Below are 18,217 nucleotides of genomic sequence, written 5' to 3'. Positions count from 1 at the left end.
ACTGTTTTCAACCAAATTCATGGAGCTAATGCTAGCTTAGTTAGCTGCTAGCTACAGTTGGTAAGATCTGCATTCACCTAAGCCTGCACAACTGTTGGACAACGGCTAGAAATGAGAGCCCTGACTCACTCTCCTGCTGTTATCGCTGTTAACCGCACATGAGCTGCGAGAGAACGTAAAGCTTGAGAGAGCCAAGTGAACAGTTGCTCTGACCCCAGTGACAGTTGCACAGTTTTATCACATACAATTAAAATGATCAGAAATTAATACAGTTAATTGCTCAGTGAAATGTATTCACGCCTTTCTTTGACTTTCCCCCTTTCGTTTTCTTGTTGAGAGAAAAGTGTAAATTCACAGAGCCGGCTGTGTCTCATTTAGCTATGTTTTTTTAATCATATTTTTAATTAGGTGGTGTGTTTGACTTAAATTATCCCCGCCACATCTCGCTTGAGGCTCACAAAGCTCAGAGAGGCAGCTATCTATATCTCCACTGCTAGACTTTGCACTTTTCAGCTTTGCAGGATATTTCTTTTCCAGGGGCTAAGTTAATTTTCACCAATCGCAGCTCATCCCGCGATTCAATTTCTTTGCTTTCAGACTGGAATTTTCTGTATCAGTATGCAGTGGAGGTCTAGCGGCTAACAAGCCAGTTTAATTCACTGAAGGGACGCAAAAATGATGAATTAACAATATGAATCAAAGACTTTAAGATGCCCTGATCCTTCTTTATCTAATTCTCTCTCCGACCTCTCTTGCTGTCACTCTCTTCCACACAATCACACTCGTATCCGCATGCACAATCTACCTCTCGTTCTCTCTTTTTCTGTGTCTCACTCGTGCGTGTGTCCACAGGGGAGCGCCAGGAGTGGATGGAAACTCTTCAGACGGCCACGCGCCCCCCCGCCTGCGGCTCCCAGAAGCGCTCCGACAGCCTCCCTCGCCCCTCCTCCACAAACAAGCGGGGCTTGCTGGAGCTCCGCGGTTACAAAGGCAGAGTGCTGGTGTCCCTGGCGGGGAGTAAAGTCAGGCTCTGCAAAACAGAACAGGTACTTCCAACACCACTGAGACTTCCTCTCTACAGGATGACAGCTTCCTGTTTGAAAAGCGGGGAGATAATAATCACAGCCTATTGAAGCAGATAAGGCGGAGATGGAGATGTTCATGAAACATATAGAGAGGATCATGAATGTGTAATGCAAAAAGTAAATATAAGTGTGAAAAAGCTTCAGGGGTGCACTGAGATATAGTCTGCTCTATTTTTGGTTGGAACAAGCTTCATGCTAGCGGGTGTCGCCGACTTTTTCACGCATCTTTGTTGACCTGACACGCAAGTACCTCTATGATGAGCAGCAAAAAGATGCGGGGAATAAAATGGAATAAATGCATAGTTGATATAAGGGATGTTAATGATTAATGATTAATCTGTTAATCGTCGTAAAGAACTAAACCAATAAAATATGTATCAACCTACATTCAGAGATGGGTAGTAAATGTAGATGTAAAGTATCTTTTAACCAATTACAGACACTTGCTTGTGAAGTACAGCGAAATAAAATGCTCAATACTGGTATGAGAAAATTGAGAAAGTCGTTTTTGGTTTATAGAAGACATGGTCATTATTTTGTTATCACTCAAGTAACCTGTCTTGTTCTTTATCTGTTCTTTTAACTCCTAATGTAGCCTACCCTGATTTTGCACTGAGTGTAGATCAGTCATGTTAATGATTACTGATACTAGGTTGTTAAGACCGACAGCAATTGATGAAAGAGATTGCTTTAAATTAGCATCTCTTGTTAATATATTGTTAGTGACTACACTGTATTTCTTTTAGTTGATCTTTTCATTTGCCCCTGGTGCAGTTGCTTGTTCCCCGCTCCTAAAGTCGTGTAGTCGAGGTCAGTCAGGCAGCGGCACTATAAGTGGAATGCGATTGCCTCGGCCCATTTTGCTCTCTGTGCCAAATCGCTCTTTGTTCAGCCAGAGTTTGTAGCCACAGCCTGTCCCAGTAAGCACCGAATGCCCCCCGTCAGCTCTCAAGAGACCTCAAGTGATCCTCTGGTGTGTGAAATGACAGTTTGGTCCATCTATTTGCCCTTTTGCTGGCCTAAGTGCCCCTTCTAGTTACATTATTGCTGCTCTGGTGTGACTTATCGGCAAACATAACCCATTAACACGAACTTGTGTCCTGTGGTAGCACACCTTTTCAGTGAACGCCACTGCCGGCTAATACCCCACCAAATCTCTGAACATGGTGGGGGAAAAAAAAAAAACCTTTTTGATGTAGGCAGCAGCATTATCTCTCCTTTGGCACCACCCTTAAGCCAAGTTTTGTTTTTCAGTTGTCAATATCGAAACATCTGATTGTGACTTTGAGTTCCGATTATGAGTCAGTCTCCAACAGAATTGAATCCTGTGCTTCCCATAATGCAGCTCCAGAGGGTCTCCCGTTCAATAGCAACGTTGCCTTTAGCAAAGTAGTCTTTCCTTTTTTCATTTGCTCAACTCGTGTTTTAGTTTTCCACTGTTGTTATTCTTGGATTGTTATTTATTATGAAATGGAATGCAGCCCCTTGGTTTCGCTGTTTGATGAATGCGTCTGTTATTTGTATTGTTTTTTTTTTCGAGAGCGTGACACGTGGGTTATTTGTAGGTTTCAAGCATAGTCTTTTTAATTCTGAGGCTGTCTGCAGTCATAAAATCAGCCCTCGCATACAGTAACAGACATAATAATGGCAGATTCGAGGATAAACATACACGTTTGCACAGTGGAGGTTTTCTGACAGGAACATATGCAGGATTGTGATTCTGCTTGTTATTTTCAGGAAGTATACACCCATTTCTTTCAGTAATGCAGACAATTTTTGCAAAATAATATTATTTTTCTGTATATCTCATTATATTTTAGCCCATTTTCCCTTCTATTAGATCTGCACTTAACAACTAATGTAAGCAACTAATTAGGTATTCACAAACATTATTAGTCTAAATATACCCAGTGGTTAAATTGAATATTCATGCAGTAGATTTGTGGGCTACTAATCATGGTTTTCTTTCATATTTTGAACAAGCAAGGCATTTAAGTTATTCTGATTGATATTCCGATGAGCTATTTCTTGTTGCGTGGCACATTCGTTTTGTGACAGCAACCCCTCAAATTTTAAGTGGCCACCCTCGCTTTAGATGGCAAGAGCTAAGAGAAAAATAAAACTTCAGCCAAAAAGTCCAAAAAAAGGTTAGTCTGGTCTTAACCTCGGGCCTCCGGCTGTTTTCTACCTGTGGGTTGAAATCCCGAGCTTTGACAGTGCTGCACCTGCCTTTTAAACTTTATTCCCATCACCCCCAGACTTCACGCAAGCTTCATAATTCTTGAAACTGCTCCGTGTCATATTTACTGTCTGGTATTCTTCGCTTGTCATGTCTTGTTTTTGCAACGTCCAATGAATTTTTACAATCTTTGAGGGGCTACTGCAGTGATTTAATGCTGCAGTTTCATAAATCTTTTGAGGGAGTACATGGTCAGTTTAAAGCAGCAGAGGACGAGACATCCAGACTTTTAGCACCAACATCACTGAACATTAAGGGAAAACGCATATGTCTTTGAAAACCTTGTGTCCCCAAATTGAAACACAGGCTTTCCATAAAACCGTTCAAAGGCCTCAATCCCTAGATGAGATACTACTTTGAGGAATACTTACACATTATGCAAAATAGATAAGAAAATTAATACCATGCTCATGTTTCTGAATTTGTTAAGACAAGAGAATTAGGAGGTAATTAGCTAAGCTTTCTACACAAATAGAAATGTGAAAATGACGGGTTATGGTTTTTCAGGGAGCTATAGACTAAAAAAACACAAGATACATTATGTTAATAAGAGGGCTTTAGTGGTGGCAATAAGTGGATTTTTTAACTTTACCTAGCTCTTCTTTCCTCTTTCAGTTTTTATGCTAAGATAGGCTAAGCTGACTAGTTTACAACCACACACATTGCATGTTTACATCACTATTTGAGTACCAAATAAACAAATGAGATACATCATGGGTCTGCTGGTAGTCCTACTTTTGCATTTTGGACAGAGCAAGGCTAGTTGGTCTTCATGCTAGCTAAGCTGACAGCTTCCTAGATTTAGCTCGATTTATACATACGTTAAATTACATGCAAACACAAGGGTGATCTTGATCTTTCTGTATAACTCTCTGCAGTATGTTGAACTATTCCTTTAAGTCACTTGTTTTCACAGGCTGCGTATTAAAAGTCGACCTCCCTTGGACTTACTGCTAAAGTATTAGCATTTTTATTCAAAGGGCTTCATATTAATTTAAGAGATGGAGTTTGTTTAAGGTGAAATAAGTAAGAATGGGCCAACTGTATAATTCACACTAAAAACAAAATAGAGGACAGCATATCACCAGAGTGAAGGCTAACTGCTGCTAACTGTAGCTGCCCTTCGCTAGTTAGCTCAGTTAGCCAGACAGATAGCAGCTCCACTGTGAGCTGTGGGGACCAGCGGAGTGGTTACTGTATTTACACTGTTAGCACAGGAGCTGAAGAGCAGGACAGGCTGGGGCCAAATGGTTAGCATGCTAACTTCAGTACAGATTTCTCCAACACAATAAACAGACATTATGACAAAACTACCCTGCAGGAAAAAACAGCATAGACAAGGACCCAAATACTTTGGTGCAGGTTTTTGTGCTGGTCAATGCTGGTATTTCAGGGTAGTTTTGATTCACATTCTGTGGGTAATTTCTGTACATCTTTGAATGTTTTCAATACATATTGACATGAGTGACTTTTTACGCCTTTAACACTTGACTGAAAAGTTCTTCAACTTGGCTACTTAGTTAGTATTACCTCTACATACTCGAACACTCCTAATAATAACATATCTTTACATGAAGTGCAGAATAAAGAAGTGATATGTTTTCTTTTAGTCAGAGTTTCTCTTGAGTCTTCTTATTTGATGCAAGTCCAATTACGTCCTGATAGTCCCTGCTCACTGTGTTCTACTTCTGTCTCAGCAGCAAGATATCCTATCTGAGATGGGAGAGATACCTCATACCCAGTGATACTATTTCTTAACGTGCCTGGCACGTATTTGTGTGCATGTTTGATAATGCTACACGCGTTCAACTCATTTCCATCCCTCCTTGGCTCTCATTTTGTTTCGCCCGCTCTTTTAGTTTTGCTGTTTGCCTTTCATTATTTTCTTCATTAGCGTGAACAAACATCTTTGTTAGAAGTCTCTTTTGGGTATCACTCCATGTCAGCACATTTCCACTTCCTTGATCTGAGACAGCAGGAGAAACGAGAGGGAAAGAGAGAATCAGAGAGAGAACAAATTAATTGTATTATTTTAGCTTACAAGCTAAATCCCTGGAATAAATGCAGCGGCAGTGCGTTTTGCAGGAAGGAAGGGGAGACTGCAAATGAAAGACAGGAGAATAAGAGACAGACACGAAGAGATAGAAGTAGTAAGATGAAGTGAAAGGGATGGAGAGAGCGCTTCGGTGCAAGAGGTCGGACGAGTGAGAAACGAGCGTTGGTGGTTTGTAGGAAAAGGTGGGGGGGAGTGATGGAGAGCGGGAGCGCGTGGAGGGAGGTAGACCGTCGCCCCGTTCAAGTTCAGTGAAGTGGAGTATTTAATCTAACATGATGAACGAGCTATTGGAAACATCATCCTCCCAGCTCCTCCTTCACCACCCCTACCCCATTTCTCACGGACCGTAAGCCCTGTGATGAAGCTGTGTTTAAGGTCATTTAAGCACCAAGGTAAAGAAAGTCAGACGGTGTGCAAAGTGTGTCACCCGCGCACGTTGACTCCGAGAGTGATCTCCTTGCCATGGGCGGCGTCCTGTAAGCAGATTGGTACAACCAGGAAAGCTTGTTTCACCTCCTATCATCTCATACATCACAGTTGCCCTCTGGTTTGTGTTCTTTCAGGAAGCTGAAGGCTTTGATCGATCGTTAAATGATCGCGTCTCTCGCTGTTACCTAGATTACCGCCAGGTTAGCTGAACCAAGTGAAATCTTGATTAAAACAAAGATGTCTTTTTCGCTCTCACTTTGATTCCTACTTGGAAAATGTAACACATACAGTAGAGCCTGCTCTGGTGGGAAGGGTACTCTGAGTATACAATAACAGCAAGACTAAGGATTTAATTAATCTCTGCTTTAATTAAAATCTCTTTCTCATTTGCTCCTCTCAAGATCTTCTTTGTCACAATTAACATCATCCCGAGACTACGAGGCCATTTTGTAGAACTTGAGACACCAGAGTGAGTCTCGTTTCGCCAGAGCCCTCCTCTTGTAATGAGTTTTGTTCCTTTCTGCATACCTGATCCGGCCAAAAGATGATCATCAAGTCTGAAATAGCTTACTGCACTGTTGTATGTGGCGCGTTTTACACCTGCATTGATGCACCCCAACAAGGTGTGAGCAGAGCAGCGTCAAATTAAAGTTCATGTGGTGAATGTGTTACCGAAGAGTCACATATTCACACTTCTAGCTGACATGGAGCACCGTTAGCATTCAGTTGTGTGTTAGTTCATCTATAAATAAGAGTGTAATATTCACTCTTCCTTTAACTGCATTTTGATCTTCACTGGCTAATGAGGAGAAATGATCTGACTCTTAAGCTGTTAAATGATCCACCGTGTATATTAGCTAGTTGCTAACTTTGTCCGTTTGCCTTTTGATGTAGGGAGTTGTGGAAGCTTTTTTGGCAAAAACGGAGCTGCCCATTGTTGGAAGCCATGCTGACTGGAGCGTTAACCGTGAACCAAAACAACAAAGCTGTAGTCTGTTACACCAATGCAATGAGCTGAAAGAAGCTAATATCACTCCTTAAAGCTCAGGGGAACTGGAGATTTTGCTGACAATTCTCATTCTGCTGAATGCTACATCAGCATGCTAACATGCACATAATAACAATTTGTATATACTAATGTTGAGCAGATATAATGTTTACCACGTTCATCGTCTCGGTTTAGTGTGTTTACATGCTAACATTTGTCAATCATAGCAAATTACCCATGTTTGGACATTAAAAAAGGGATAGACCATATTTACCTTCCTCTGAAGTTACATTAAGGCTGGGAAGCTCAAAGATACTACTGGTTTATTACAGGTTGCAAGTTCTATAAATGCAGGGAATGTGACAAACCATTATAATTTTACAGCTTCTCCATTGATCAGCAGCTGAAAAGACAGCAGATAATGAAAATTCCAAGCAACAGCCGCCCATTTTTAATGTAAAACAACTTTATAACCCGTTAGCTAACGTTAGATAACAGCTAACGCTCAGCCACTTCCTGGATAACACTACTGTTTGATGGTGTAACAGGCACTAATGGTGGCTAGCTACTGTTAGACAACAACTTATGTTAGCATTCGGTCACTTACTTTCTTGCTAACATTAATGTTTGGTAGTTTACTGTATGCTAGTGTTTGCTGTTATCTACCAGTAGCTAATGGGTCATTGAATATGTTGTTTACCTTGTTTACCGTTCACCTTCTATTTGAACAATCCATTGTCTTATCTGTTGCTGATTATCCCTTCGATAACAGCACTCTGAGCTTCCCACCCTGTGTGTGACAGCAGAGGAAAATGGCAGCCGTGTGAGTATGGTCTATCGGACAATTTTGACTTGCTGTTGGAACCAGAAGAAGAGTCTTCAGAATCACCAAAGTTTGTCGGATTCATCCCCTGGTGGCTATCAAGGTCAACATTTTCTTTAGCTCAATCCCTCCAAAAGTATCACTCCAAGAGCCCTGCTGCTTGCATGCCTAAAAAAAATATTGATTAGTGTATCCTTAAATATAAAAACCTAATTTACAAAGTTTTATCTGAACAAGCATGTGATTCATGCCAGATCCAGCCAGTGTGCCGTTAAATTAACTCACTGGGGACTGGAAACTCGAACTCTTTTTATTTAAACAAACATTGCTCGGCGAAGCTCGCACTGAAGCTGCGTCGGACTCATGAAGTCTTCATAGCCCCAGCTCCAAATGCACGGTGATGTTTTATGAAATGTTTTGCGAATGAATGACTGGCAGACCAACCTCGGCGACTTTTACTGGCTGTTGACTGTAACCTCTCCATTCAGATACGCGGCCGTCGTAAATCTTTTTTGTTTTTACCTTGAAATGTTGAACATGAGCGAATTCAAAGCTGTGGTCTGTTTGTTCAGTAAAAGCGCACTCCCTTTTGTCTTCTCGTATGCTAACGTGGTTCATAGATCCTCGCCGCCCTTGGCCCCTCTGTCTCCCTGCATGGTGTTTTTAAAATAATCAGATGTCCTTTGTCTCCATTGAGTGTGCGCACTTTTAAACCCACGTGCATGCTTTTAGAGCATCTTGAGCTGTTGAGTGGACGTGGGGATCGGAGATAGAAAGCGGAGGCCGCCTTTGCTTGTCTGGCTTCTTTTTAGAGCCCCTCGGCGCTGAGGAGTGACTGACTCACGCATTAAGAGGTTGGGAAGCTTTGAAAGAAATTATAATTGGATGTATAGCTTGAATATTCAGAGTGGGCCTCTGCTCAGCACTTACCGGGTTAAGGTTATTCATTTTAGCTGCGAGGAAAAATTCAATTTTTCTCTCACACTTCCCTCACGATATTTACGGGTTGAGAGTTGATGAGGTTTATTTGAAATTTATTTCAAGGCGGACAAAATGTGCAGACAGTTGCGCATGTGTACCAACGTTTTCACCTCGGGCCTTTCCCCCTCTTCCCCCAATCAGCGCCATTATTGCCACCTACCCCTTGGCCGTGAGTTATTTTTACCACTAATGCCCTCCCTTCTTCTCCCCGTCCCTCCTTCGCTGCTTCCTTGGTGAATTAATTGGAGAGGGCAGGAGGCCACGGCACGTATTGGGTGGGTAACGAGTGGCGAGGGCTGGACGGCCGCTAACACCCAGCGCTCTAATTGGCTGCCTGAGAGGGATGAGGGTCATTAGGTATAGGTGACTGCTTTGCCCTCTCGGCGCAGACACGCTCTCGCGTGCATGCGCACATGCAGCACTTCCTCCTCCATGTACCTTAGAAACAGGACAGTTTTACAGATACTTATGTAAACCATTTTCCTTCGTCTGTGTTTGAATTACAGCCGCGTGCTGCCTTTTAGATCCTCACATGAACCGAGCGGTCGGCGAGAGTGAGCTTTGGATGAGGTTAGTTCAACCTGGCGCTCTCATTACCGCGTCACGCGTCTTCAAACCTCAGAACATACTGACTTTAAAAAAGAGCAATGACTGCGCGTGGTTTTAATTGATAGGATGGAGGAGCGAGTTCCCTCTGCTTCCGAGCCCTCACATCAAAACTTTTAGCTCAATTAGGACCTAGCCTGCACGGTGAGTTCACTTGTCTCAGTCGTGCTCTCTTCGCTCCTCTTTCTTTCTCCGTCTATCTCTTATGTCATCCTCAATTACTCGCAGGAATCTGTCACTGTGTTTTCTGCTCTCAGTACTGGGCCAAGCTGCTCCTAAAAGAGAATAATCGCTTGGGGTTTCTTTTCTTTTTTTTTTTTTTTTTAAACACATGACTCCTAAATTTGTCTGAAGTAGTCTAATTGGGGCTAATGACGCTCAAGTCGAGATTTTGCCAAAATTAGCCCCAATTGAACCAGCCCACACATCACCGAAAGATCAGGTTGAAAAATCCTGCGGCGCGCAAATATTTAAGTGACTTCCTGCTCGTGTTGCAAACTGCGAAAATCTGGCCGCACTGCAAAGTTTGCAGCTAATTAGTCGGAGGATTTCTGCAAGAGTCGTGGCAGCACCCACGTACATAAACACGCGCGCTCTGCTAGGCCATGTATTCCCACCAAAAAAAAAAAAAGAAAAGAAAAAAAGCGCCTAATCAACAAAGATGGTGTGGATTCATTTTCTTTCTCTTTGTTTGCTGTAATTAGTGTAAATTGTTTTTGCTGGTGAGGAGCGGTTCGCACAGGGAACACACATGCTTTATAGCTGGCACAGCGTGGCAGCGTTTAGCGCTCCTCGCCGTTCTCTAATTCGCTGTTGAGGAGTATTTGGCGCGAGTCCTGTTTTTGTTCTGGGTCTTTTTTCTTTTTTTTTTTTTTTTTGCACACACTTTCTTTCCTGTCAAACCGCTCGGCCGACCCCTCGCCCGTCTCACCCACTCTCGGTGAGGATTACCAAGACCTTCTCTCGCTTCTTCCTCCCCCTTCCTTTGTGCTCGCGCTGTCTTTCTCTCCCCCATCTTTTGACTCACGTTTTTTGGCTTTGTCAGTGATGGAGTAATGTGTGTGTGTTTTTTTTTTTTTTTTTCCGTACAGTAATTTTTGGATGCCTGTGTTTTTGTGCTCTATTTTGATGTTGTGTCTATACGTGTGTGGGTGTAAGCGCACTTTCTTTTGTCTTCTGTTTTTTTTTTTTTTAGTTTTTTTTTTTTCCCCGTCTCAGCTCAGAGCTCGAGGCTATAGAAAATGGTCTAAAATGCAGTGAGTGTTGAGGGTGCAGCAGAGGAAAAGGGAGGGTGCGATGCAGAGTTATGGTGGAGCTTATGAAAACGGTGCCTCTGCATCTAACCCCTATTTCTGAAATGGGCCTCAGAAAACATCGAGGCTGAAAGCTTGGGTTGGTTCGGATTCCCTAGATGCACCTTTGCCTTTCACAGAGCTTTGCTGTTTCGCGCAGGTACACACATGCACTCAATACGACAGCTCACACAGTCTCTCACAGACTTGGCTTGTGCGTCATTGGCGAGAAGGAGAAAAAGCCATTGACTGTTGGGCGCGTTATTGGTCTGTCACAAACTATTTTCAGCGGGCCGCTCACTCGTCTAACTCTGTGTCCTATGCCGTTTCCTAAAAAAAAAAAAAGAAAAAAACACAAGACAGTGCGCAGGAAGCCGAGCAGCCAAGACTGAAACTGTCCCTGCAGTGTTTGTTAGTTTTCATTAGACCAGATGACATTCAAAGCCCATGTGACAAACAAGTTGCGACTTTAATGAAGCGACCTGTTGACCCCCCCCCCCCCCCCCCCATTAGAGAGGGCATCTAATTTTGGTCCAAACGGCCCTTGATGTGGCATCTAGAGAAGGACTCACATTTGCCGGGCCCTTTTAGACTTCATGTTCCTTTTTTGGGGTGTTTTGAATAGTTGTCTAGCTTTTAAAGCATTTGCAGACACACTTCCTGGCTTTAAAAATGGGAAAAAGTCATTACAGACGCAGATGAAAGCTGAGTGAATTGTCAATTTTTATGCTTAGATTACAGTATTGATTGAATTAACAATATGTGACATGTTATGTACTTAGCTTTAGAGGTCCGTGTTGGTGGAATTTGCTACATGTAGACGGGGCCAAGCCAGCTTTTTTTTCCTTTCTAGTCTTTATGCTAGGCTAAATGGGTAAATAAGAATGAAAATGTGTGTGTGGAACAGCTCCAGAGCCTGCTGTAGGTCAGTGCAGTGGCTTGTGTCTCGGCTGTAACCTTTATATTCTTTATAAAATAAGCATTAAACAGCTCCATGCGTAGTGACATAGAGAGGAGGGAGGCGAATGCTAACAGCAAATCAGACAGGAGGTCAGCCAAAAGGATTACAGCAGCTCTACAGGAATAGTTTGGGCGAAGTACATTTCCGTTCTTTCCAAGAGTTAGACGAGTAGGTTGATTCCACCCTCATGTCAGTCCTTTATGTTTGGAGTTGAAACTACATGTAGGATCACGATACTCTATACAGTTAGCCAAACATACAAGCCAAGTTTGTAATAACACATAGAGTAACTGTTGAAAGTGGTATTGATCTCCTTATCAAACTCTTAGGGAATCAACAAGCCCATTAACTGCTGTTGATTTGAAGTGGCTGTACCATAACAACCTTGCAATTAATTAGTATCAAATCTCTTCATCTCTCTGTTTGTGTGTTTTGTTTTGGTTTTTTTTTTTCTTTCCAGGACTATAAAGCAGGTCTGGCTATCGCTGAAGTGGAACTGACTGCTGCCAATATCAGAGACGTGGACCGCAGGGGCTTTGATATCAACTCGCCCTTCAAGAACTTCTGGTACGTCCTGACTTGCGAAAAGCTATTCAATGAACAAACGAATGAGCGAACCAATGCAAATTCATTTTGGACACGTGAAAACAAAGGATACAAAACAAGAAGTTAAATTAGTTCGACAAGCAAGCGTAATTAAATGAAAAGGCGTGTTGCAAAGAATATTCCTTTGAGAAGCATTGACACGTTTGGAAAGGAGAAGGAAGAAGTATACACTTACTTAATCCTGCTGCTTCTCCACAACTCGGTGATTAATCACAGTTTACTTCCATTCCTGAATCTTTCCTTGACCATAGACCCCACCTTCAGAACGATGCACTCAACAGGTTGACACAGCAGCACACTTTCACACGTGTTTGAACATCTCGCGCCAGTTATATTCCTTTCTCGAATCGGGTCTCACTGCATTATCATCTCATTTTAACTGTATAGTTTAGGAAATGCCCTTCATGCACACTTAAGACTCTTGCTACACTGTATTTTAATCTCAATAATCACCTCTCATAAAGAATCCATAGTCACAGCTGAAAGGCGAGGACGAGTGTTTTAGTTAATCTGCTCTCATACATGCAAAGGTATTAAGAGTCTCATAGTGCGATAAGAGTTTAGGGTACTTGCGGTCAAAGAATATTCACATATTTCTGTCAGATTGGCCTTTTTGAAAGTTTTTTTCATAATCAGGGCTGTTGTTACCTGGAGAGTTTGAGGATTAATTCGAGCCGGAACGTTTTCAAGGTTTTGAAATAACAAATGTTATTTGTCTCCTTGTTCCCCCCCTCCGTATTTTCAGTAAAATGTGCAAATTTAAATCCATTATGTATTTCAAAGAAAAACTCAGCTGCATTGTTGTGAAAAAGAAAAAAAAGGTCAAAGAAGAAATTAACCACGGAAGAATGACAGTTCTTGCTTATTATTTTGAACCAAATTGGAACAAAGTAATTGCTGAATTTTGAAGGTCGTACTTTGATACATTTTGTTCCAGTTCCCGTTCATTCCGGTCCATTTTTTGTGTTCACGCTGACTTTTAAACAGACGTCGACCCTAGAGGGGAAAAATCTAACTCTGGTCATGCTGAACTCTGCTACCGTATATGCTTCTTCATCTTCTCTGGTGTCACAAAGAGATTACTAATTATTTTTCTTATTTCATTCGGGCTGCGACTCAACATGATGTTATTATTACAGCGCGGTTACGACGTATCTCCGACCTTTTAATGAGAAGTACGCTGAGTAGAACACGAGCGCGACGAATCACATTTTCACACCACATATAAACGCCAGAGACAACCTTTTTTTTTTTTTTTTTTTTTCAGGCAGCCTCAGTCACCTCAGAGTTCTTTTTATCGCTGTTTGCTTTATTGTCAATTTTATGGCATATGAAGTCAGTTTGCAGTCTTGACTCAAGGCCTCTGCGAATCTCTGTCTGCTCTGAGTTGAACTTGTGGATGAGTTGGTAAACTTGTCTTGTTTACCGGTAGTTTCAGTTTTCGCTTCGCGCAGAAAAATACTCGAGCTAAACTAAAATGCGTCGTGTTTTCGCTCTGCTCATTGGTTAAATGGATCATAGGAAGGGAGAGACTGACTTGTCGGGCCCCTACGTTGGTTCACGCAATACTGATGACGCACAGTAACCTCCATATGTATTCATGTTTATAGTTCTTAGTGGATAAAAAAGCAAATATATACAAATGACGTTAACGTTTTCATCCTTGCATATGGCCACCTGATGGAACTGCAGTGTGAAATTTACCCCAATACTTCAAGTCCTCATAGTTAAACAGGGCTGAACAGGTTGATTGCCAGTGACACCTCTAATGACATATATATTGCCGCTCCCAAAATGACCCGGCCAATCGCATGTAACCGCTGAAGAGCACCAGCCAAAGGTTTACCAAACCACTGTTGTATTGCATCTGCATTGTCACATGGTTAACGCTCTGAAATGCTCACAGCTTAGTTACGTTTAGGCACCAAAACTACTTGGTGAGATTGCGGAAAAGTTTGGGTTAAAATACGAACTTTAGTTAGTTACATAAATGAAAATGAGCCAATGTTGATTTTTGTAGTCACGCAGGGCCCAAACAGTGTCTCTTGGGTGTCTGACTCATCCATCCACCCCAACCTCCTCCATATGCAGTTGTCACCGTCTAACAATAAATGTAAATTTGGGCGTTAGTGAGCTTCTTGCCCACATAACCTGTTCAACTGGAAACAAAAGTTTGAAATACAGTTAGTTATTTTGATTTATCCTGCAGTATCTGTCATTTACAACTCTTTTTTTTTCTAAATACTAAATGTAGCACATTTTCCTTTAAGATGTGAAACTAATGAGCAGGCGTGCCAAAAAGACTCTTCTCTAATGAGAGAACAAGAACCGTCTAATGAGTTTCTTTTGACTGTAATTCTTAGTAGCGCTCCGTTTTCGAATGTCTTTCACAAACAGCGCCCACCACGTACATGTCAGACTTTCTGGTCATTGCAACAAACACGCTACATAACAAACAAGGTCCTGTTAAAAAAACAAACAAACAAAGAAAAAAAAATCACTAACTATTGATTAGGAGTTCTTTATTATAAAATCTCCCTTGGGAGCTTTGTGCAGGTATCTCTCTCGCCTCTGTAGGGCATAAAGCATTTCAGGTGACTCCAGTCCCCGGGAGTCTACAATCAATGAGTGCGCTGCTTGTTTGTGCTGTAATGGCCCATTTAGAATACAACCATCACAGCTGCCCGGACAAAGCATGGCTTGTTTGTTTGCATGCGCTTGCTCACTATTTTCTCTTGTTTTTTTTGTAGTTTTTTTTTTTTTACCCTTTCCCTTCTTTGCCCGTTGCCTCATATAAAGATTTCCCCCCCCCCCCCCATTCCTCTACCTGTCTGCTGTATGTCCGATCGATCGGTTTGTGTCAGCTCTCTTAATGGTCCCATCGTTTGGCAGCTGCGTTAATACGCTGGACGTAATTGCCATTTTGTGTGAAACAAAAAAAGAGGTGGAATTAAAATGAGCTCGGTTCTCCTGAATTGTTTTGATGAGGTGATTGCTGAAAGGGTTTTATCGTCTGTGTGTGTGTGTGTGTGTGTCTGTGTGTGTATCAAATCGATTGGTAGCCCTGGGAGCGCTCTCCTACCTGCTCAAGGTGGGGATTAGTGAGAAACTCATCTAATCACTTTAAGCTGTGGAGACTCACTTTGGCTTTTCCATTGTTTTGCTGCCGTTAAATGGACAGAGCGTTCAGCCGCGCTGTGGTAGATGCAGTAGTAGACTCTTATGAGGAGAGAGAATGACAATGAGGCAGGGAGAGGAGATGTAACCAGACAAAAACACTAAACTTTGGTGAAAAGAAAACTTTGTGCTCCTGATCAGAAAGGACTTCTACCAAAGTAAAGCTGCAGATAAACGCCTAGCTCAAGGGCATATGAACAAAATCCGTGTTTGTCTGGTTTATTTTGTTTTTGTCTAGTTTCTACATCTCCACCGTATCAAGCCGGCATCAGAAAAACCCACAAATCCACTGTGTTGTGCACTGATACGTATCACAAGGGTGAGTGTTTGTAATTTTTATAGAATCACCCTTCAAAAGATGTGTTTACATTATTCAAGAGCATCTTGAAACATTGTGCATTCAACGCAGCGTTCATGCAGTCCTGTGATGTTCTGCTGTGATACCTTTGGCCCTTGCATTCATGTAGATGCCACTCGACACATACAACCCATCCAAAACACAGTTGCAGACCAAGGACACCCCCTCATGACAAAGGCACTCCCTGATAGCAGCGCCCCCTTGAGCAGAACAATGTGACCTGCCTCCAGTATAACTGCACAGGACTAGCTAGAGGATCGTGACAAAGAGTCGAAGGCCTCCTTAATACCCAGATCCCACTATTATTGAGCATCTGTGGGACGTGCCGGAATAAATCCAATCCATGGAGGTACTGCCTCGTAATCAGTGGGACTCAAAACAGCCTGGTAAACAGACACCAAAGGACACCACCGCCCATGCCTAAATGGGTCAACGCCTGGTCCACACTTACAAGACTAGCTAGTTGCTCCTGTCCGTGAAGCCACGGATAATACCAGGCTTCAGCCGCTTATGCACCTTCATTGACCTCATTAACGTTCATGACTACACTGCAGATATGATGTTATTATCATACTGAAACTGCTGAAATTAAACGAAATGAAGATATTTTTAAAATCGAACTCTATGCAAATGTTCTAACATAAAAAAGCAATTGATCAATTCTTGATCTAAATGTTGAACTATGAACGCCAAACTAGACTTTTTCACTCACTCTCTGATCAGCTCCAAATCACATTGAGGCGCGGTTCTGACTTTTTAAAGATCGAAGTCGCCTCATTTACATGAATCTGAAGTCAGATTTAGCATTGCTTTAACTCTTCAAAGAGTTCTTCATTGGCTCTCTTATGATCTTTCAATCAAACAGTTATTCGAGAGAAAATGTTGATCACAGTCTTGTCATGGTTCTGCCTCGTGACGGCTTTCGAAGATGCTTTTCATAGAAAAACCATATTTAGCCGTTTAGCAGAACTTAATTAACAAAGAAATGAAGAGTCAGTCATTTTGTAAATGTAAAATCTTTTCGCAGTAGACAGAATTTGCATACAATCAGACTACAGCTTTTTCTTTTCAACCTTGTTGAACCTTGTCCTACCTTCATGAACACCTCTTTGGGTCGGCTTGATTCAACTGTAGGTCAAATATTTGGTGTATTTATCTCTTTAGAATGTCTGTCGGCTTTTCCTCAAAGCGTTTTGCACATATATTATTTCTTTCTTTCTCCTTTGGGGTTTCATACGTCCCATTTGAGATGTATTTGACCCTGTGAGATTCACTGCTTAGGGTTATTTTGAAACGGTGATGTATGGCAGATGTTTCGAAGTGCACGTGCACTGATCTATTGATTTCCCAATATGGTCATCACAGAGGCTGTATTGATTACCCATATATGAAAGCACTTTATTTTCTCAGTAATAAATGCAAATGGGAATGACCGTGTCACCTCAGTTACTGAAAAATATATGACTGTTCCTCAGCTTGCACCGATTAACTGCTCTTAATATTTAGTTCTCAGTAATAAGTATAATTTAAAAAAAAAAAAAAAAGTATTTTATACAATAGACCGCTTTATATCTGATGCTCATACCATAATGTGCATTATGCATGCCTGCAAAATAAGCTGGAGGCCCATGTATCATTAATGAAGACGAAGTGGATTTCCTCAGTTACATGTAATATGTGGAGTAGCAGAGCCTAAATGCCTTAAACAGCAACCAAGATAAAAAAACACCAGCGGGAGTAAACCTTTAAACTTATGATTTAATGCTCGCTATAACTTAGAATCTTAAAAAGACTGTCAAGTTAACACACATGTAGTTTGAATAGCCTTTTAACATTTTTTGTGGGGGTGTTTGGGGAACCCTGAAGCTAACCGTAAAGAGCAGTATTTCCAGCCCCGTGACCACGTAGGCCGACTGAAATTGAACGTAAGATGTGCTGTTTTAAAAGAATAGATTTTTGGAAATACCCTTATTTGCTTTCTTGCCAAGAGCTGAATGAAAAGATACAGATTCTCATGTCTGTCTGTTAAATCTAAGTCAGAACATGACTAGCTTAGCTTAGCAAAAAGACTTGTTACATGGGGAAATGGCTCACCTTGCCATGTTCAAAGGTAGAACTTCTTTCGCTGGCAACGCCTCTAAAGCTCACTTATTAACAGATCATACTTTGTTTAATTCTTAAAAATAAGAAGTGTGAAAAGCAAATCTGTGTTTTTTTTGTGCTGTTTTTATGCTTCTTTATGCTAGGTTTAAGCAAACCATCTTTTGGTTTATTTCTAATGCACAGATGTGACAACAGTGTCAAGGTTTTCATCGAATTCTTGGCAGAAAAAGTGAAAAACTGTTGTTTTGACTTATCAATATAACATAACTTTGAAATTCAGCTTTTTGAATTAAAAAAATAGATAACAATAGGTACTCGTGGCTTGTTCTGGACTTGTATTATTGCACTCTCTGTTTTATTTTCAGATTTGTGCTTATCCAGATAATAACAGAGTGGCGAGCAGTGAGGAATAACACGAGAGCTGTATGATTGTATTGTTGTTGCAGGGAAAGAGGTAACAGCATGTGAGACTACTTGAAAGGTGCTTGCAAACAGCTCTGTTATACTTAAATT

General features: G+C 41.5%; 1 protein-coding gene across 2 annotated transcripts in view; it reads left to right on the top strand.

Annotated features, from left to right (window-relative positions):
- The window catches only part of zmp:0000000660 (arf-GAP with Rho-GAP domain, ANK repeat and PH domain-containing protein 2), a 125,893-nt gene that overhangs the window by 30,379 nt on the left and 77,297 nt on the right, over positions 1–18,217 (top strand). For both annotated transcript variants that reach the window (XM_037111325.1, XM_037111324.1), the window contains exons 9-10: positions 853–1,046; positions 11,921–12,027. In XM_037111325.1, coding sequence (XP_036967220.1) covers positions 853–1,046; positions 11,921–12,027 — 301 coding nt within the window. The remainder of the gene's footprint in view (positions 1–852; positions 1,047–11,920; positions 12,028–18,217) is intronic.

The sequence above is a fragment of the Acanthopagrus latus genome, chromosome 10 (assembly GCF_904848185.1).
Source record: "Acanthopagrus latus isolate v.2019 chromosome 10, fAcaLat1.1, whole genome shotgun sequence".
In the NCBI taxonomy this organism is placed as follows: domain Eukaryota; kingdom Metazoa; phylum Chordata; class Actinopteri; order Spariformes; family Sparidae; genus Acanthopagrus; species Acanthopagrus latus.
Note: the sequence above shows the minus strand (reverse complement) of the source record. Positions and strands in the feature narration are given on the sequence as shown.